The following is a 22,725-nucleotide window of genomic DNA, read 5'->3' on the forward strand; positions in this document are numbered from 1 at the left end:
AAAACCATTTATTTTTAATTTAAATGGTTGCTTTTTTTTTTTTTTTTTTTCTCAGGAAGCGAGAAGGAGAGGGAGATTTTTAAGAAGGCTGAGTCAATTTGTTCCTCTACGCTGTCTGGAAATGCTAATGCTGCTTTAATTGCACTTGTGGCCCTCTCAGCTGATGACACTGAGCCAGTGGTAGAACCAGATTTTGAGGGTTCTTTTACACACAATGACCCCCAGGTTGGCCATGATGTCACTTTTACACTGATATTGAGAAGCCTAAGTTCTGTCAAGATATGTCTACAAATCAAGATGACCGCTACAACCATTGTATATACAAATGCCCCATTGAAGGAGGTCCTAAGTGAAGCCCAATCTGTAACCCTGGAACCTAAGGAAGGTAGGCTTTTACATGGGTTACAGCTTGCATGGGTTACAGCTATGCATTTTATTGAAGGGGCAGCCCACCCAAAAGTAACATTAAATGTTTGACGCCTGTTGCCCCTGGCTTCTTAGGTCTTTGATACTCCAATAGCAAGACATCCTTACCATGGTTCCCAAGCCTGATCCTTTCTGCTTGGTTTTGGGTGGTCTTTTCTTATTCTCATTTTATATTTGGAGAATGCAACAGGAGTAGAAACCCTACACAGTAGGGGCCCAGACTTGGCAACCCAAGTGCAAAGACCTAACCAATGGGTCACTAAGGATAAAGGAAGCTCAGGCTTGTCCAGCTATTTAACATTATACTATAAATTGAAAAAAAATTGCAATTTTGGGTGGACTGGCCCTTTAAGCAGGGGTTGTGACTTACTGCAGTACTGTTGTGCTGTGACTATCATTACGTTTATAGTAGGTAAACCCTTGCTGAAAAATGTAAGATGTAAAGATATTTCAAACCTCCCTATGAAAATTCTATTTTCCTGGCAAGTCATGCTAATGCTCTGGCTTAAATACTTTACTTTCTGGACATGGTATGGTCGGCTACTTAGTGAGGAACATCCCCTTTTCGAATTTTGTGCTTGTTCCATGCAGGTGACAAAAGTATGATTTTTGGATTAGCATGACACCAAGAAACTAACCTATTCAGAAATAAAATGTTAGAACTGGGACGTCCATGTCTCAAGCACCATTTTGCTTAAAGTGGTTGTAAACCGTATTCATGAAAGTTTTTAGTTAAGCTAATGTATCTGTAGTTTTACTTATCTCTCTCTAAAGCTCTGGGTGTAGTTTCTCCCTGTTGCTCTGTTCTGGTTATCAGCATGAGTCCCTTCTGCCACATTCTCAGACATATGAGAACAGTTGCTGAAAATGTGTGGAAAGGTGCTTATAGGGAAAGAAGCAGAGAGCTTTTCTATTCAGAATGCATCTCTGCATGTTACTTTGTTCCTCTGCCAATGTGGTGGGGGGGGGGGGTGTGTTTGTCCCTTTCCTCCAATCAGCTTTTACAGTGTAAGCCCATTCTCCCCACCCATATGTGCTGCTGAAAGGAAATATTTTTTGAATGATCTGCACTTTCCTAAACAGTGAAAAAAAAAAAGCAGAAAATATATGGTAAAACCTATGTAGGATTTGTTTCATCTCTTTGCAGCATAGGATATGCAGTGAAGTGAATAGATGTGAGGGTTTACAACCACTTTAAGGGATTGTAAAGTCTCATGGGGTTTTTATTTTTTTTAACCTGTTTCTATGCTGTTGGTTTGGCACCCGAGTCACAGCTCCATGTCCATTCAGACGCTAAGCTGTGACCCCAGCCCCTCCCCTCTTTCTCCTGATTGGCTGACTTTGACAGCAGTGGGAGCCAACCGCACTGTGATGCTGTCTTAGCCAATGAGGGTAGTCCTGGGCAGCTGAGACACTTCTGTAACATTGCTCTGGATAAAGATGGGCTCAGGTAAGTATTGGGGGGGGGGGGTTGCTGTACACAGGATTATTGGGCAGTTTTTTCTATGCATTAAAAACTTTTGAATGCAGTTTATGTAGATACCTGAATCTGACACTGAGCCCCAGGTCATCCCTGAATCTGACACTGAACCCCAGGTCATCCCTTTTTTTTTTTTTCAGGCCAGAAGTAGCTGCCAATCAGATGTCCTGTGTCTGCACATGATGAAAAGCAGCAGAGACAGAGCAAAGTGATAACCTTTTTAAACTTTGGTTGCAATTTTGTTGACCGGTTGTAAACACTGGCTTTTTCTGCTAGGTACATACTAGCACATAAGGTAAACTTGCCTTAAAACGAAGCCCTCTCGCGCTGCAGAGGCTCCCATCTTCACCCATCTTGCTTCAGGGTTCGTTGACTCCGGCTCTGTGACTGGACAGAGCCGCAATGACGTCATTCCAGCACGGGAACTGCCGTTCACGGAACAGGTCTCTGAAGCAACGGCCCGGGTGGCCATTCCGTCAGAGCGCATGCAGCAGTGAAGTTACTAGCTGTATGTATTGTAATTCTCCTAAAATGATGCATGTTTTGGAGATATTTACACTACCTATAGGTAAGCCTAATTACAGGCTTGCCTACAGGTAAAGGCAAAACATGGCAGTTTACTTCCACTTAGTCCCTTTCTCTGTAGCCTCAGCTTCACAAATGAAAATGTAGCGCTTTGAGGCTTCCTGTTCATTCACAAACTGAAGTATGGTAAAGTTAACTTTCTCCTGTGTTCTCTCACTGAAGCATAGTAAACGACCACTCCCTATGTTCATTCAGGAAAGGCAGGGCCGGTAAATTACTTATTTCCTGGCCCCCTTCCTGCCCCTCTCCTTCTGGAAACCAATTCCCCTGTGTGCCCACAGCAGCTGCTGATGGGAGAGGAAGGAAGCTGGCAGCGCTGCTGCGGATGGGGGGCACACAGGATGCACCAGACAGGTGGCAGGGGGGCGTGCAAATACTACAGAACTGATCTTCCTGAAGAGCGAAACTGGCAGCGCTGCAAGGGGATCCACGAGTCGCAAGGCGAAAGAACTGGCCCTCCTCTTCGGCAGGTGCCTTGCCCTCCTTTTTGGACTGATGGGGCCTGGGCCCGGTACAGCAGGACTGGCTGTACTGCCTTACCAGTGGCCCTGTCTATAGAATTAGAGGGGAATATCCCAATGAGGACATACAATAGGTCCTGGAGACAACTGTGGAAGGAGATTTACCACAAGTTTCCTCCCACGTCTGTCAGTGGGAGAAGAGAAATTCTTCCCAATAGGCACACAGGCAGCAGTAAAAAACAGAAGTTATAGCAAGTGCTCAACCCCACCTCAGAGGGGCCAACCTCCACCAGAAAAGGCAGACAATTCTGATCATATCGGGGAACATTTTCAGGGCGTTTGCTCATTACAGCTCTGAAAGTGGGGGGTGTCATGGCGCTCTTCTAATATCCCAAGGTGGTACAAGGAATGTGGGTGGATGGGAGGGGGGGGGGTTATGGGGCTGCGTGGGGGGGAACAAAGTTTGGTACTGTAGGGAAGCTATAGTCCGCGGCAGCCGGCTGAAGCGTGGAGAAGCCCTGAGAGATGCAAGAAAGGAGAGAGCGGCGCCAGCTTAGTATAGTACAAGTTTATTTAACACTGTTAAAATTGGTGACTCACTGTCCGAGGTTGGGTGAGACCGGTACACAAAGACTGTTAGGGTCATCCATCTTCCTCTTCCAGGATAGTGGTCATAGGAGAAGGTGGTGAGGTTCCAGAGGTATAGCCGAGCCGCTGTGGGGCTGCTAGTTGTCACTGGCCGCGGCGGAGCATGCACAACAGGGCTCCGGCTGCCGACTTCTGATCCCTGATGACATCACTTCCTGGCAGGAGAAAAATAGGGGTTGCACGCGTTCAGAGCATCCGTGCTCCTTCGTCAGGCGATGGGAGTGTCTCAGGTGGGGCAGGGAAATTAGTCCGGCAACAGGGTATAAATTCCCTGCCCCACCTGAGACACTCCCATCGCCTGACGAAGGAGCACGGATGCTCTGAACGCGTGCAACCCCTATTTTTCTCCTGCCAGGAAGTGATGTCATCAGGGATCAGAAGTCGGCAGCCGGAGCCCTGTTGTGCATGCTCCGCCGCGGCCAGTGACAACTAGCAGCCCCACAGCGGCTCGGCTATACCTCTGGAACCTCACCACTGGAACCTCACCACCTTCTCCTATGACCACTATCCTGGAAGAGGAAGATGGATGACCCTAACAGTCTTTGTGTACCGGTCTCACCCAACCTCGGACAGTGAGTCACCAATTTTAACAGTGTTAAATAAACTTGTACTATACTAAGCTGGCGCCGCTCTCTCCTTTCTTGCATCATTACAGCTCTAACAGACAATCTTTTATCTAGTAACTTGCACAAATTCACTTTGAAGGGTGTAGTATGGTAAGCAACGGGTTAAGTTGCTGTCTGCAAAATGTTACAATTATGTATATGTCTGGGAGCTGGGTGTGGCTGAAGTTAGTTGCATGCTGATGTGCAGTGAATAAAGAAGCAACCTGTACAGCCTGTCTGTGTTAATACACTACAAAGGGTACACTGTAATTGCCCACAAACATGTTGGTTGTACACCTCTACAAACGGATCTTTGCTAAAGATTGATCTGTTTGCCTTTTAATTGAGACACACCCCAGCAGTGTGAGGGCTAGCTAGACTGATCTTAAATTTAATTTTGCTTATTTCATGGTTTATAAAAAGCCATTTTAGATGAGTACTTGGTTTCTTCAAACATGCTTTGGACAAGTGTGTGTGTGTGTGTGTGTGTGTGTGTGTGTGTGAGAATGTGTATGTTTGTGTCCTTTTTTCTGCAGTCCAATTTCTTCCCGCTACCTGATGGACATGAGTTTGTGCCTAGGCATATAGTTAAAGCGGAGTAACATCCAAATTTTTATTTTATTTTTTACATAAAAATACCCCTAGAACAGTCAGGGCTACTGCATTTAAACAACGATAGCCTCTGAACTGTCCCCTGTTTAGTGTACCTGTAAGAAGAATTACTTGCCTTGTAAATTTCTTGTCCAGTGCTGCCATCTGCGATGTGGGCAGCTGAAGCCGCAGTGTCCCTCTTCGTGTCCCTCTTCCTGGATTTCGGAGTCCCAGAATGCCATGCCTCGCCCCCTCCAGTGCAGGCGCGTCATCCCACTGCCGGATTCCTTGTCATTGTGCATGCCCAGAAGCAGTTCTCGTGCCTGCACCGAAGTGACGAGGGACACTGGGGCAGGCGCATTGACTCATGGGATTGATGACACTCATCTCCCAGGAGTCAATGCAAAGCAGGAAATGATGCTGGGGGCCACCGCCGCATAAGGAGGAAGTGGCAGGAAGGTAAGTCAATTTTTCATTAAAAATAAGGTAAGTGAAACAAAAATATCCAAATCATTTTTAGAATGTATTAATATTTATGGTGTAAAGTTAAAAATTAGGGTGGAACTCTGCTTTAACCTCTGCTAAATAGAGGATCTGGAGGGGGAAGCAATAAAATTAAAATGTATTGCTGTAAGGCGGTCTGTAACAAACTTGAAACGTGTAACTAAAACCACAAATTAAGTCTGTCTTGTCTGAGGGACATAGGGAAGTATTTCCCATTGCACTACACTATTGCCTACAGGAGGATTGAACACTGGCAAACAAAGTATGTCTGTACGGGATAGCCCCTTCTACCAGCATGTCTCTGGTTTTTGCTCGCGTGTTAGGAGAATTCACTTCTGCTGTGAGGAGGGAAGTTTAATGAAGATTCCTAGCACACGTTTTCAACATATCTCCACGTTGCAGCTATCTAGCACTGTCAACTTTAACTTGGCTTTTGGAGTGCCCCATTCATCCCCTGCTGGGCAGGATGTTGTGCCGATATAGCCTGGTATAGACCTTTGGCACCAGTTTCTAACTTTAGCTTGGTCAATTAAGCTTTGGCCATAAAACCTGGAAGCTGATTGGTTTCTATGCAGAGCTGCACAAGATTTGGCACTCAGTTTTTAGTAAATCCATCCCACTGTAAAATGGCAGCCATGAAGCACTTATGTCCAGAGCCACTGGCAATGCTTCAATACTTGCTCTCTAATACTTGTCATTAGGCTTCTTGGGCTGAGAACCATTTGACAGTGCAGTTGGGATTGCTGAGGTTCTCCTCCTAAAAATTCCCACTGGTTTTTTTATAATGTGGCACTGATCACTCATTTTAGTCGCTTGATGTTTGTGCATGCTCTATTCTCTTCTGCCATGCAGAGTTGAAGCATTTGTCCACTGCAATTTAACGTGGTTCTTTGCAAGCAGGAATAGCAAAGTTCGGTCACTTCTTGATGCTTGCCTACAATGACTTTAGTTACCTAGGTTTCAGGAATTGAGGCCTTGTCCCTTTCTCTGAGCCTAACATTCCTCCATGGCTAGAATCGGATGTGTTGAGGCAGACTGTCATACTTGCCTGTTTTGAACAGAGCCGCCTGATCCTACTGTTCTTGGATCCGCCGTCTGCACCCCTGACCCAAACGCTCCCGCTAAGTGCACTTGTGTGTGTTCGATCCCGAGCCCTACTATGTATGTCCATAAGTCAAACCCAGCATGGCTTGGCCTTGCCCCCTCCACTGGCTGTGATTGAAAGGTGCCAATAGCTCCCACTGCTGTCTGAGCCAATGAGAGGTAGCTGAGAGAGCCTCTGCTCTTGTGCACATCACTGGACTGAGCTCGGGTGCGAATAAAAGGGGAGTCAGGGATGTGGGCTGTGGTACAGCAGCACCCTGAAGTTTTTTTAACCATAATGCAGAAAGTGCATTCAGGTACAAAACCTTCAGACTTATGAACTACTTAACTAGTGCCCCCAGCTTCCACTCGAATAGCTTCAGGGCTGCTTGCAGTGTACCTAAAGGCACCCTGGAATCCTCTATTCAATCAAGCTCTCCAACACTGAGATGTGACTGGTTCCTCTGCCCTTTTGGTCCTCTGCCCTTTTGGTTCTGAGCCATCAGCCACTAAGTGTCACTTCATTCTTTGATGACCTTGCAACTGAGCAGTGGCTGTTCATTTTTACTCCCAAAAGAGGTTCTCATTCACACTGGCACTGTCAAACCCAATGTTTCTATGCATTTAGAGGGCATTTCTAAATGCATGTAATGGCTTTTCAATTAGGTCATTCAATTTTGCATTTACATATGTTTAGATGCATTTGGAACTCTGTGCGTCCAGTATCGAATTAAAAATTTGGTCCTATTTTACACTTGCCTTTTGAGGTGGGAAAAACAGATGGCTTGGCTTCTGCCATGGCAACTGGAGATTATATACCTGTTGCGACCATACCTCTCTATCGCATTCAGCAGCAGTACTGCAAATAACCTGCCTTCTGGGCATGAATCCCAGAACACACAGAGCCCTTAACATGAGTTGTACTTGGTACAGTGTTCAGTCCTTCCATTCGCAGTTTATTTCAGTCTGCCATACATAGACTTGGTAGGCTGCAGCAGGGGGCTGGATGTTGCACCTGTGCCTCCTGGGCACACTATAATACAGGAATTGTGTGCACAAGGGCTAGAATCCTCCTGTGCGAGGGGAATTTTAAAGAAATGATGGTTATTTCAATGCACACCACTCTGGAAACTGCAGATAGAAGCAACAGATTGATGCTCTAGTTTTAGTCTTGGAACAGCAGGTGCAACTGGAAAGGAAGTTTTTTTTGCTAATGAACTCCACGTTTTTCTATGGAGATTGGATCCCGGAAACTGTTATATCCTTGACCCCCCCTCCCCCAAGCACTTAATTTTGTCTGTTTTTGGGAAGATTTTTTGCAAAAATGGTCTACCCCGCCATGGATCTGACTGTCTGCAAGAACAAATCAACTGCCACATTGGAGGATGCGTTTGTAAAGACTAAACTGTTAGGTGATTTGCTTCATTTTCTAGAACTGATTTTACTAGCGGGTCCTGCTCTTCACAAAATATTGCCACTGCTATGGTTTCTTTTTTAATTAAACACATGGCACAAATGGCTAGAACGTTAAACTTCGGTTGTGATGGTCTGCTAGAGGATTCCTGGCTTATTGCTCACATGTCGTTTTTTCTTTTTTGTCAGTACGTATACATAAGACCCTTTTTATATAACTTGTCGGGACTGAAACTCATGTCCATGAAGCATCTGATCAACATTGCTTTTGAAGGACAACGGTAGAGACTATGTAGAGAGATCTAGTTGCAGAGATGTATAGTAACTAAGTAGAACTACTTCACTACTGTACTTAAGTACTGAAAGGCGGTATCTGTACTTTCCTAGAGTAGAATTTTTTTCTCCTACTTCCACTTTTACTTCACTACATTTTTTCAATTATTTCAATACTTCTACTCCGATATTTTTTTGTGCTGCATAGTTACTCGTTACAATTATAAAAATGACCACTGCCAGAACAGTAGGTGGCAGGTTTCATGAAGCTCAAAACATGTGTATTATCAGCGCATACGAAAATAAAAGCTACTGTATGTATAAATAAAAGCTGCATTTGAAATAAAAAAAAAAACAATATGATGTTCAAATTTTTGACTTCTTTCTTTAATAACTACATAACACAGTACTTGTACTTTTACTTTCAGTACTTGAGTAGCAATCTTTTTTTCAAAACTACTGGTACTTTTACTTTCAGTACTTGAGTAGCAAAATTAAAAAAAAACTACTTACAATACTTAACCGCTTGCCGACTGCGCACAGTATATTTACTGCGGCAGTCAGCCCCGGCCAGGCAGAGTGACGTAGGCCTACGTCGCTCGCCTGTCACTCCTTCCAGAGCCAATAGCGGGCGGGCGCGCGCCCGCCTCGGCTCGTTCACGGAGGAGTGCGGGAGTGTGACTGGCGGACCCGATGTCCGCCGGTCACACTACGATCGCCGGTACAGCGGGAGAAAGACAGAGCGGCTTATGTAAACAAGCCGCCTGTCAGTTCTCCCTGTGTAAAAGTGAAGATCAGACAGTTCTACTATGTAGAACTGTTGATCTTTGTTTTTACACTAGTAGACCTGTCCCTGCACAGTTAGAAACACGCCCCTAGGACACACTTAACCCCTCCCTGTCCAATACTGTTAACCCCTTCCCTGCCAGTGTCATTTTTGCAGTAACAGTGCATATATATAGCACTGATTACTGCAGTAATGTCACTGGTACCCCCAAAAGTGTCAAAAATGTCAGTCAAGGGTCCGATATGTCGCAGTACCGCAAAAAAAATCGCAGATCGCCGCCATTACTCGTTAAAAAAAAAAACACCAAAAATGACAAAAATCTTTCCCTTTGTTAGTAAACGCGATAACTTTTGCGCAAACCAATCAAAATACGCTTTTTTTTTTTTTTTTTTTTTTTTTTACCAAACATAGGTAGCGTAAAACAAATTGGCCGAAAATTTTAAAAAATTTTGATTTTTACATTTTTTTTGGGGGGAATTTCATATAAAAAAAAAAGTGAAAAATATTGTTGTTTTTGCAAAAATTACGCTCTTTCTTTTGTTTATAGCGTGTGATCAAAAAATCGCACAGGTGATCAAATACCACCAAAAGAAAGCTCTGTTTGTGGGAAAAAAAGGACGTGAAATTCGTTTAGGTACAGCGTCGCACGACCGCGCGATTGTCCGTTAAAGTCACGCAGTAAAAAATCGCAAAAAAAACCCCTGGTCTTTTAGCAGGAAAATCCTCCGGTGGTAAAGTGGTTAAGAACAAAAAATGTTGAATACTTTAGTACTTCTACTCAAGTCACTTTTTGATCGAGCACTTCCACTTCTACTCAAGTAAATTTTTGATTGAGCACTTCTACTTTTACTCGAGTATGAGTTTCGAGTACTTTATACAACTCTGTCTAGTTGTGATATCTTATGAACACCTTTTTTTTTTTTTTTGTTATGAGAGCGCATTTCTCAACTCAGTCTGGTTCTGGTTCTTTGCCCAACCGCAAGGTCTAGGGCTCAGCCTATCAAATCCCAGTGTGTGATTGCCCCAGTTCATGTGACTAAATCCTTCTTTTTTTTTTTTTTTAGGATTTTACACCAACTTTTTTCTTGGGACTGCCCTTGTATGTTTCAAAAGTGGAAAAGACTTGTCCCTTTTTTTTCTTGTGCGTCCATTGAGGGGCAAAGGGATACCCTTGTGTGTCAATGATCATGTTCTTGGTACTGATTTTCTAAAAAAAACTGAGGCATTCTGGTAGTTTTTCTGCAGGTGGCAGCAGCATAACTGAGGTCAAAACACTTGTGTCTGTCAACAAACAACAAAAAAAAGGATTTTGGGGATAGTACGAAAATACTGTCAATGTTTTTACTTCAGTGTTTTTGGCATTTCCATAAAGGTTTATTCATTTTGAAATGTGCATTTTAAATGTTATAGAAAGTTTGACTACTCCCATGAGTCATTTCTTCTAGCATAGCTCCTTCCACCTTATCGGTCATAGTTCTCTGGTCACCCAAGGTGAGGGCATTCAGCAGAAGTCTCAGGTGTTTGAATGCCTACGCAGGGGAGGTTTAACATTTAAAAAAAAAAAAAAAAAAAACACGTTCAATGCATTTCTTATGAGGAGATTTGTTGAAATGAATACTGATGTGGAGACAGGATCTTTAAATCAAGCACTCATACGCATGGGCCATATGTCGGGAGACACCAGCCGGTTACATAAAAAAATGGCCAGCATTCAGCCTCTGTGTATCCCCCTCCCCTTCCCCAGTCAGAACACAACAGCTCAGTGGGGGAGATCGCTGTATGAACGTCAGAATATTGGTACAGTGGCTCTGAGAGGAGCTGACCGACTTACACCCCCCAAGTCGTTTAGTATAGATTTACACTCGGGTATCTCTTCTGTAGAATGCATTAAACCTGATTGTTCCCATTTTCTCATTCTTATTTTCTCATTCTTAGAGAAAAAAATACCTTTTTCAATCCCGTATGCTAAGTATGAAGCCGTAATAACTACAGATAATCTGATCAAAGCTGTTGCTCTGTGTGAAGATGAGAGAGGAGGTCAATTACTGGTGGAGTCAGTGATGAAGCTGTTGTCCAAACCCATCGTGCTAAAGGTATAATTACTTAAAACTCCTGTCAATTGGCCAGTCCACCCAAAAGTGTGTTTTGCAATGAACCTAAATTGCCTACTAATGTCTTATCTCTAGGGGCAAGATATGTGTCCTTGAATTACCTGGCCTATACACCTGCCATGGACACTACATTCATTGTTTTCTTTACTTGATATATTTGTGGGAATTCTCCATGGTAAATGAAACGCCCAGTATCCAAAACTAGAGATTGACCGACTATCGGCAAAACCGATATATTGGGGGCTGATGTGCACTTTCCCCGATATATCGGAATCCGCCCCTGAAGTTGCCGATATTGCTGATGTTTAGGGAAAGTGCATGTACCGGGGTGATGCCTGCAACTAGAGGCATTACCCCAGTACCGTGTCCATGTGACTTGTAATGACAACCGATGCAGCTGAGCAGCTGCTTGGCTGTCATTACAAGGAGCAGGAGGGGACGTCCCCTCCAGCCGCCTTCCATGGCTCATCCGGGTCTCCCGTCCCACCACTGCCGCCGAAGAGAAGACCTGGTGTAGCATGAAGATGTGTATCCCAGTGAAAGCTGGTATCCATGTAAAAAAAAAAAACCCCCCCGAAGTGATGTCATGACATCACGTTTGGGTACTCGGCGCCGAATTCAAAACAGCCAAACTTGGCGTTTTTTAATCCTTTTTAGTGCCAAGAAGGGGTGTGGGGTCTTTTAGACCCCCCCAGATCCCTCCACAACAGTACAAGGGCTAGGCCATGCAGGAGAGTAGTTTTCTTTAGAAAGCCTCAAGGAATAATCAGCCCAACACATTATGCCTATAAATAAATCCAATTTTTGGGTGGAATAACATTCTAATTTATTTGTAAAGAAGACTAACTAACTAACTTTTTTTTTTTTTTTTTTTTTTTGTTACAGACCACAGGTCAAGCATGTGTGAGTCAGCCTCTCCATATAGAGATTATTTTCACCAATCCTCTTTCTCAAGACATTGACAACATCATTCTGACAGTGGAAGGCAGCGGGCTGGTAAAAGAGCCAATCCATATTGAGTAAGTGAATTGGATACTGTAAAGCTCAGACTAAGTGGGAAAGGTGTCTATATTGCTCCTATACCCAATAGATGCTTCCTTCCTCTGGTTATCTCAATGTTCCAATTATAATTGTTTTAAATAAAGCTATGCAGTCTAATAGAATAGAGTGTAACCACATTGCCCAGCCACACCCTCTTTCTCTTCACTAAGGCTTGGTTCACACTAGTGCGATCTCAGATGCAACTTGAGTCTCACAGAATCGCATGCCAGGGGAAATCATTGTTTTCAATGGTTCTTGTTTACATCAATGCGACTCGACACAGAGCTATTAGGGAAAAGGTTCCAGTACTATGGGGCATGCCCAGAAGCTGTGCAGGGATGACGCCGCGGCACCGGAAGTGACGGCGGGGCCGGTGCAGTGCATCGTGGGACCGAAGAAGAGGATCGCGCTGGCTTCAAGCTGCCCACACCTGAGATGGCAGCGCTGGACAATACATTTTCAAGGTAAGTATTTCTTCTAAAAGGTAAGTGCAACCTGGGACAGATCAGAGGCTATCCATTGTGGAATGCACTAGCCCTGACTGTCCCGGGGGTATTTATATAAGAAAAAACGTTCCCAGGTTGGAACTCCGCTTTAAGCTGAAGTCTGTTACAAGCCCAGACTTCATCATTGCTTGTTCTCAAGGAAAGCCAAGTCCTCAGTTGTACATAGTTATCTTTCGGTGTATCCTACCCTCGTCCCTATTTAAGTTCTCCACAACAAAAAACTGGTCCTCCAGAGAATGAGCCTGGCTGTGGGCCAGGTGTTGGGGAAGACCTGGACAATAAGAGCCTGTTCACACTAGATGCAGTACTAATTCACTGCAAATTCTCTCTGCATCAAAATCCCAGCCTATTCATGCAAATTGATTGTGAAGTGTGTGTTAACTACCTCCTCCCACAATCAGTTTGCAAAACACAGCGTAATTTGCAGAATTGGATCACATGGGTGTGAACAGCCATGCGATCCGATTCTGGTGCGGACAAAGGTACTGCACAAGTTGGCCCGAATGCGATACGAATTCAGCCAAGCAGTTTGTATGGCTGAATTTGCATCGCACAGACATTGCATGTGATCTACTCAGCAATGCGGTGTGAATCACATGGGATGTCTGCCATTGCACTAGTGTGAACCAACCCTCAATCATTCAGCTCCTACAAAAAATATATAATATTTATATATTTTATGTTTAAAATTTAAAACCAAGCCACCTGGAATCCAGAGTAAAACAGATCACCCTACTCTGTGAGCATCCAGTTTCACACTGGGGCTGTAGGAATGCATCCACAGTCTGTTCTTTATAGCACTTTCCTGACCCCAAAATGCATCGGAGTTACCTCCAGACAGGTGTGCTAGCATTTTACAGAATAGTCTAGTCCTTTGTAACAGTGGAGCAATGTGTACAGATGGGTGCCAGTCCCATTTCAATGCAAGAAATAGTTGTCTCCACATTCCTGGGGCAGACTCAAGATGAGGGGAGAAAATGCACTTGGTCTTCACAGAAGACTTTTTTTTTTTTTTTTTTTTTTTATTAAACCAACCAGGAATCGGCTGCTGACTGCAAGATGCTTATTTCAGCTATTTACTCCTTGAGGCCACCACACTTTAGTCAGTGGAAAAGGTTTTTTCCGTGCACTGATTGCTGATCACTTTTGTCATACTTAAGGATCCTTTGCTTCTCTGAGCTCCAACTGCGGGTGAGGATAATTGCAAGGCCTTGCATTCAGAACACTAGCCTTTTACTCTTAAAGGGGACATGTCACTGGTATTTATAATACTCAGTCTCTCTCATTAGGATTGAATATATTGTAGGCCGGCCCGGGGTTCTCCTTTTTAGTATTAGGGGTATTAACGACCTCTAATGAGCCTTTGAAAATACATTAATGTTTGTTACTGGCTGTTTATACAACTATTGTCACTCTTGTGTCTGCTATTTTCATTTAACTGCTGAGTTGACTTAGCTTAGAGTCTTGATGGGTTTTCAGGACTCTGTTGACTTGACACTCTTATTTGGCCTCTTTCTTATTTGGCCTCTTTCTGACTAGGAAAAATCGAAGAAGGCTGAATTCTATTTGCATTGTCAGGTTTAGACATGGTGTAGACATTGTGTATACCTTTTTAAATAGGACACTAATGGCGCTTTTCCACTGCATGGAACCGAACGGTTCGGCTCGCTTTTGCGCTTTCCACTGCATGGTACGGTGTTGGAACGGTTCGGTATGGTGCGGTACGGCGGCGCTTTTCCACTACATGGAACCGAACGGTACGGCTCGCTTAAACAGTACATCCTCGGTTGTGGTTCCAAGAGGGCCGTACCGGTACCATATCCCACAATCCTTTGCATGCAGCCTTGACTGTTTGTCACTACTAGCCACTGATTGGTCAGAGAATTGTTGTTATCCCACCCACTTTACTTTAGTGGAAAAGCAAACCGTACCATGCAGTGGAAAACCAAACAGAACCAAGCAGGGCCGAGTGGAGCTGAGCCGGTACTTGCAGTGGAAAAGTGCCATTAGTGTCAGAGGGGCTGGAAAGTTCACTGGGTCAAGGCTGAGCAGAGGAACATGCAATACAAAGCGGCCCTTGCGGGGGTAGTGCTACAGAAAAGTATTGATATTAGTGTTTAAGCGATGTGTCCATGGCAACCAGAACATTTGATCCCTTTTTAGTCTATACAACAAAGCATTTACCAGCTATATCTTGAGGACTACAGAACTTCTCCCTTTGTTAGAGAAGACCAGATGGGTAGGTTTCTGCAAATGTGTGCAGACTAAACCCCCATTTTTACGCATACTGTTAAACCAGCTAATTTGGCTGCAGGCTGGTAGGTAAGTTGAGCTTGGAATTTCTTTGGTTTTGTTTTGACATGCATCGCATTTCCAGTGCTGCTTGCCGCGAAGGCCAGTTGTAGGTGGGGGCAGTGGCCATTTGTTCTGTAGTCCTGTCCTAGTATGACAACACTGCTTCTCCTCCATAAATACATTACAGTAAAGCCCCGTACACACGTACCGATCGTTGGCCGAAAAGCTTCGGCCGACGACCGATCTGCCGATTGTAGGCTTGTTAGTATGATGCCTCCGACAGCGCACATTCGGCCGAAAAGAATCTGTCATGCAAGCATTAAAATTTTTGTATGCCGACACCAGAGCGGCCGATTGTTCGCCAGTCAGTACAGAATTCGGCCGACAGACAGCAGATTTGCAAGACTGGGCATGCTCAGAAAAGGAAAAACACAGGGAAAGTTAACCATTACATGACATCACTTCTGCAGTCGGCTGTAGTCGGCGGACAAAATTCTTGTGCAGTCTTTTGCACTTTTCAACAGACACCGACAGCCCTGGACAAAAGACGGCCGATCGTTCGGCCGACGATCGGTACATGTGTACGGGGCTTAAGTGTCTCACACTTGGACAGAATTGGTTGGATCACCTGGTGCATATGAAAGGGCCTAGAAAAAAATGTAGCCACCGCATCGAAGAACTAGTAAACTGCAATGTTTATGTATGTTTTTTGTGGGCTTTTCCATGGGTTTGTGTTTTTTTTTTTTTTTTTAACTTCTTCCGACTTGTTGTTTAAGGCATCAGGCTTTGTTATTTCCATTGGCTTGAATCGCCTCTATGTTGTGTTGCATCGCACTAGAAGACAAGTAAAATGGCTGATGCACTTCTAAAGTGTTTCTCACCAAAGCCACTGCTTTTATTTTACAGGATACCTTGTCTGCAGAAAAATCAGCAATCTGTGACCAATATCAACATCATCCCTTACCAAAGTGGCCCCAGGTGTCTCGTGGTGGACTTGAGCTCTAAGCAGTTCAGTGACTTTAAGGGAACACTGTCAATTGATGTGTCCTCTGAATAACTTGCCAGCATTTTGTTCTGCATATTTATCAAATAAAATGGAAAATTTTTGCACAAAGGAAAAGGGTAGTTGTATTCTTTCAGAGTTCTGGTCTAAAAGCTCAACTTCATCCAAGTTTAGAGTTGGGTTCTTAAAGGGAGGATTTGTAAAAATTAGTTGGTAAACTTGCTTAGTACAGCCTTTTAATGGTAAACCGTAGTAGCCCATTACATTACCATAACATTTGTTGTATTTTTGTCACCTCTACTTGCTGTTCCATATTTAGGTTGAATATCTTGCATAGGGGTCAATTTACCAAGAGTTAAATGAATAACTGCCAATAAAATTCGGTAAAATAATGCTTGCAGTAAATCAGTTGTAAAATTCACTAAGCCTTTTGCAATTTTAAATAATGAATGCGGTATTTGTTCGATTGGTAATTACCACATTTTTTTATTTATTTTTATTTTTTGTGGTGGTTTTATCACATTGGGCCGGTTAACCACTTGCCCACCAGCCCCCATAGTTTTACTGCAGCAGGTCGGCTCTGTCCCACGAAACGAAGTACATGTACATGGTCGAGGCGGGCAAGGTGATTGGCCACAGGGGGAGCCAATCAGCAGGTCCGGTGGCTGCAATTGCTGTCGGGCACCAGTGATCGCTCCCCGTGGAGACAGACCGGCGGTCTGCTGTTGTGAACATGGCAGACCGCTGTTCTGTCAGACAGGTCTGTGTTCATGCAGCAAGCCCACCCCCCACCACAGCCACAGTTGGAAAGCTCCCCCTAGGGATACATTTATAGCACTGATTACTGTAGTGTCACTGGCCTCCCCCCAAAGTGTCAAATGTCAGTTAGGTGTCCTATATGTCCGCCGCAATGTCGGAGTCTAGCTAAAGATCGCTGACATTTGCGCAAACCAATCAATATACGCTTCTTGGGAATTTTTTTTAACAAATATGTAGCAGAATACAAATTGTCCTAAAATGATCAAATTTGATTTTTTTTTTTTTTTACTTTTTGGGAATTTTATATAGCAGAAAAGAAGAAAAACGTGCCGTGTCACAAAAATGGCCTGGTCATTAAGGGAGTAAAACCTTTCAGTCCAGAAATGGTTAAGGAGGGGGCTGCGTCCTTAACAGATGATGGTGGCTGAAAGATAATAGTAAATTAAAAAATAAACATGCAGGCAATTGGGGTGTGGGCCCCCCACAATCCTTACCAGACCCTTAATCTGAGCATGCAGGTCAGGAAAGGAGGTGCTTTGGAGTGGGGGGGGGGGGCGCTCGTCCCCACAACCCTGGGTTGTGGTGCTCTGCGGGCAGGGGGCTTATCGGAATTCCAAGGCCAAGATCCTGATGGCCCATTGCTTTTAGTGGTGGGGTGGAGCGAGACTAAATATTCCCATAATGGCCATTTTGTAATGTGATTATTGGCGTGGAGAGAGATGAAACAGGGCTCTGTTCAGTGCTACTAGCGAGTTAGTGTGCTATAGTGTACTATTGTGAGTGTAGAGTCGCATTGGTGTGAATCTAGTTATAGTGCAGCGTGAATGTAGTGCGATTGTTCATTTTTACTTTGCTGTAAATCTGCCCTGACAAAATAACACTAGTCTATTTCAGTGCAGTTTTATTGCAGTCTATTGTGTGTCAGTGGAGCGTCTGTATAGGAAGTACTCAAGTTGCACCAAACACCACTTTCCAATGAATAAAAGTCCATCCATGTACACATTTCACCATCTTTATTGCAATTTGTTAAAAAGGCCACCACCCCCACCCAATCATGTCTGGTAAGCAAACAAGGAGAGGCAGAAGTTCCATGGCACTGTGAGGGGACAAGCAGTGTCCACAGGCAAAGGTGGACACAGTCCTCAGGCAGGGCACAATTTTCGGTGTTTTAGTGAGGTTGCTCATGCTATCCAGCCAAGACATGCAAAGGAGGCAGTGGACTGGCTTACTAAACCATCCTCCTCATTCACCCAGGCAGAGACTAATGTGAAGTCCACTGCAGCTGCCAGAGTGGCTAAATCTGCCTCCTTGTCCACCAAAGCCTACTTTTTCCACACTTGAGCATAGCATTTAAATTTTTGACGGGCCATTCTTGCTTTCATTAAGTGTACCGCTATAGGGTTATGGTGGGAAGGCACCATCAACGTCCAAAGCCCAATTTTCTTCTATCCAAAGTCTGTGAAAGACACCAGAATTTATCAAAAAAAAATCTGTTCTGGGTGTACTAAATTATGGGCTCATACAGACTGGCACCCCAAACTATTTACAAAATGGAGAGCTTTGCGGGGAAAATGTATGCTTTTTTTTTTTTTTTTTTTTGGCTTTATAAATGTCATTATTGCTGCAGTAGGTTCTATACACGGTACAGATGTGCCACTTTACAGGCAGACTAATGGGACCCCCCAAGGGTTTTTAAAAGGAATTTTTCACTTTAATTTTTTTATGGTTTCACTTTAGGCATCAGTAAATCGCTGCTCAATTAACCACTTTTAAGACCGGAAGAATTTGCCCCCTTAAAGACCAGGTCCTGATTTGTGATTCCGCACTGCGTTACTTTAACAGACAATTGCGCGGTCGTGCGACACTGTACCTAGAAAAAAAAACTTTTTTTTTTCCCCACAAATAGCTTTCTTTTGGTGGTATTTGATCACCTGTGCAATTTTTATTTTTTGCACTATAAACAAAAAAGAGCGATAATTTTGGAAAACAATATTTTTCACATTCTGGTATGACATTCTCAGAAAAATATTTTTTAACATTTTAGGCCAATTTGTTGACATTAATACAGTAATCAGTGCTAAAAATATGCACTGTTACTGTAATAATCCCTTCCCTGCCAGTGTCAACAGTATAGGTGATCAAAGAGTTAAATGTGACCCTAGGGGATTGATTCTAACTGTGGTGGGGGCGTGGCTTCTTAAATGACCATAGACATGTGATCCTGTATAGAAGAATCACATGGGCCCTATGGTCATTGCAGGGAGAAGAACGGTCAGCTGTGTTTACAACAGCCGACCGCCCTTCTCTCTCAGCGGGGAGCGATCGCGGGTGTCAGGCGGCAATCAAAGCCACCTGACCCATACATCGGCTTCCCGGCTTCCCTGCTGCCAAGTGGGGGCGGGAGCGCTCCACCAGCAGCGGCGGCACGCACTCGCCACCTAGCTTCCCACGCGCGACCGATGTAGACCTACATCGGTTTGCGCAGGAGAGCCACCCTGCCGCAGTAGAAAGGCTACGGGTGGTCGGGAAGTAGTTTAAAAATGTTTTTACAAACTGTGTTCATTGAACTTTGTATTCATTATTACAAGTCCCCCAGGGCTGCACCCGGACCCAAATACCATTTTGTATGCCCAATTAGCATAGAAGCCTACAAAATGGGCACTTTTGATTCTTACAATTCAGATCCTATAAACTTCAGTGGGGTTCGTTATTTGGTTCCGAATGTTTGCGATGTTTGAAAGTTCTGCTGGGAACCGAACTGGGGGTGGGGGGGTTTTTTTGTCCCATGTCTAGTCTTGGGTTTAGTAACAGATTTATAATGTAATAGTATGCTTCAAAAATAGTTCAAGTTCTCGCTTAATGCCCCAGAGGTGGGTTAACCATTTTCAAGCACTATTTAATGGCTTCAGTACCAGACACTTTCACCCCATTCCTGCTCAAGCTAATTTTCAACTTTCAGTGCTGTCACATTTTGCAAGACAATTTTTTATTTATTTTTTTCTTGTATGTATTCGCACTTGGCCTTTAAAGGGAAAACCTATATTTTATGTTGGCTCAATAAACCCGACATAGGTTAAGCTTGGGTTAGCTGATGTTAATTTATGTAACCGTGCTAATATATATGCAACAGATTCAAAGTCATGAGTGCCAAGAAAGAAGTAACAAAGCTAACAGACCCCTATAGTCTGCCGAGTTCGAAACCTTTCTCGGTAAGATATCCAGTACTATCAGTGATTTCTTCAGGCACTAGATACAGTGAGGGCAGAGGAGCACCAGACATCCCAGACATTATTGTACTTAGCTGGGTACCCTCTATGTTCAAATGCAAGTTTTCAAGGTAACACTTGATTTACCAATTGCAACCACATGCACACATAGGGAGGGTTAGGCTGAATCCCCTAAGCACTACAGTCTTTCAGGCCAAGAATGTCTCCATTAACATAGTTCTAGAATGTCTTGGCCACTGTTCTTCATCCAAAACCCCAACAGACAAATGAATGGGGTGCATAGAACCGGGACAGATAGGACTGCAGACTATACAGTACCTTGCTATGACCGGGCACAGCCACATGACATGGACAAAGTCCGCACACGGACAGGTACATCTAGTGCATGTAGGGACTGGCAAGTGGTGCATTGCGTGCAGTCAAACCGGGGTCAAATAAGATTTATGTAACCTATATAAGTGACTCCGTTTATTATTGATAGCCGGAGGTACTGAGAGATGGGAGGAGCAAGCTTCCCCCCAATGTTTATCGGACAGATCGGGGATAAGTTGTTGCCATTTAGTGCAGACTTTCAATGGGGTCTTGTTAGTTGCAATGGATAATAAATGTAGGTATATAGTTGAAATAAACCCCCTGGACTCCTGAGACCACAGAATGCCTATTAACGGATAATTTTAAAAACTGTCATGGGTGCCAAACTGGGTTTGGATTACAGGACGAAGTTGGAGATATCTATAGAAGGCAGTATGGGGAAGTTCACATGTTCCCTGCAATGTTTGAAAAGAAGCCAAAACATTTCCATCATATACATCCCCCTAAAGTAAGTATTCCTTTATTTTCCTAGAAATTAAAATCACTGAATAGCTGTAGATGGGGGAACATTGGGTTATGCCAAAGAGGCAGGGCTGTATTAATGTTCCCAAAAATCTGCATTCTTTTTTGCCTCCCTCCACACCGTAAGAGCCAAGGTCAGTAGTGGTTAGTGATGAACAAACATCGGCGGGGCGGTTTGCGAACGTTATAAGCGAACTTGCTCAAATGTTTGTGAACCGCAAGTTCGGGGCGGGCCCAATTGACTTTAATGACAGGTGAACATTAAAAACCGTTCATATTTGCAGCCACTAAATACTTACTAGGTGTGCACAAATAGTCCTACAACATGGACACTGTCATAACAGAAGTATTAAGCGAGTCTGCGACCGACTAATGTAATAGTTCTGCCTAAATCAGCCAGAACTGACAGCAAACGGTAAATACATGTCAAATACATATAGGGTCCATTCACACATCTGTAAAATGGGTCCGCATCCGTTCCACAATTTAGCGGAAAGTTTACAGACCCATTGATTTTCAATTCCAGTATATGAACAATTTAGGCATTCAAAGGATAAAGTAAGTGTTGGCCATAAACGGCCCCAAAAATTAGCCCACATGCGTTCACCTGACAGCAAAGAAAGTTGTATTCTGTGACTGGAGGTACATTAGGCATTCACAGGATACAGAAGCGTCGGCCATTAAAAGCCCCAAAAATTAGACATTCAACGGACATAAAAGGCCTTTTATGCCGCTGTATTTACCGAAGACAGGGGACCATGATTTGTTATGGATGGAGGTGGATATTTGTGGCCTGTCATGAGGAATTTGAATCAAACCTGGTCTACTGGTCACATGTGTTGAATTCCTCAGAGATCCATGCCTCATTCATCTTTTGAAATGTGAGGTAGTCAACACTGTCGTGAGCTAGGCGAGTGCGCTTATCGGTCACGAACGCCTCCCCCCGCTGTGCTCAACGTCCTTTCGGACTGGACGAGGGGCAAGCAAACAGTTCCATTGCAAATTGTTCAAGCTCTGGCCAGAGGTCAAGCCTGCCCACCCAGTAGTCCAGGGGGTTCATCACTCCTCAGAACGTCCACATCGGCGGTTAACCTGATGTAGTCAGACACCTGTCTGTCTAGGCGTTCCCTGATGCTGGAGTACAGCTGTCGATGGGGTCGGCTGAAAGAATGATCTCATGTCAGAAGTGACCAACACATCTTCAAAACGCCCTCTTTTTGCAGGTGCTGTTGGATTGGTACCCGCAACTGTTTCTCGGTGAGTGGAAATTCCTCTGCCAGCGCAGGCAAAAGCAGAATGCAGCATTTCCCAAAGCAAGTCCTGGAAGTGCTGCATTCTGACAGCCTTCTGTGATGGTGGTAACATTTCTGCCATTTTTTGTTTATACCGGGGGTCTAAGTACGTTGCCACCCAGTACTGGTCCTTGCCCTTTATGCGGGGTCCCTCTTAAAACACTGGAGCATGAAGGTACCCATTTGCACTAAACTGGAAGCGATGTAGTGGCCTGGCTCCTGCTCATCACCCAGGATAATGTCTGTCGTCCTCGTTCTCCTCCCCCCTCCCCCCCCCCCCCCCCATCCACGGACAACACCAGGGATCCCAGAAAGGTTCAAAGCCTGCTCTTCTTGCTCCTCCTCATCTGCCCCGGCACCATCCTCCTCTGACTCCTCTTCAGACTTCTGTTGTTGACTTGTCTCAGATGGAGTAGCCCCCCCTGGGAATTCATCCAGCATAGCGACTTCCTCATCTTCCTGCTCCTGCTCCTTGACGGCTTGATCAATGACACGACACAATGCACGCTCCAGAAAGAAGGCGTAAGGTACGATGCCACTGATGGCGCCCTGGCTGTGACTGACCAGTTTGGTGATCTCATCAAATGGCCACAGAAGTCTGCATGCGTCGTGCATGAGCAGCCACTGGCGCGGTGAAAAAAAAAAAACAAGCTCCCCAGAACCTGTCCTGCCGCAGAGTTCGTACAGGTAGTCGTTAGGCTGCTCCAGCAGAAACGTGCAGTTATCAAGCATATACAACGTTGAGTTCCATTGCGTCGGGCTGTAACAAATAAGACGCCTGACCAGCAGGTTGTGTCACCG

At 44.4% G+C, this 22,725-nt stretch overlaps 1 protein-coding gene across 1 annotated transcript in view; it reads left to right on the forward strand.

Annotated features, from left to right (window-relative positions):
• The window catches only part of LOC309567355 (uncharacterized protein), a gene marked incomplete at its 3' end in the record, with an annotated part of 126,964 nt that extends 111,098 nt beyond the window's left edge, over positions 1-15,866 (forward strand). Inside the window, exons 23-26 of the mRNA XM_082272770.1 lie at positions 56-385; positions 10,792-10,949; positions 11,853-11,986; positions 15,716-15,866. Coding sequence (XP_082128896.1) covers positions 56-385; positions 10,792-10,949; positions 11,853-11,986; positions 15,716-15,866 — 773 coding nt within the window. The remainder of the gene's footprint in view (positions 1-55; positions 386-10,791; positions 10,950-11,852; positions 11,987-15,715) is intronic.
• Positions 15,867-22,725: the final 6,859 nt, after the last annotated feature.

The sequence above is a fragment of the Pelophylax lessonae genome (genome assembly GCF_965119305.1).
Source record: "Pelophylax lessonae genome assembly, chromosome: 11".
Classification (NCBI taxonomy): Eukaryota; Metazoa; Chordata; class Amphibia; order Anura; family Ranidae; genus Pelophylax; species Pelophylax lessonae.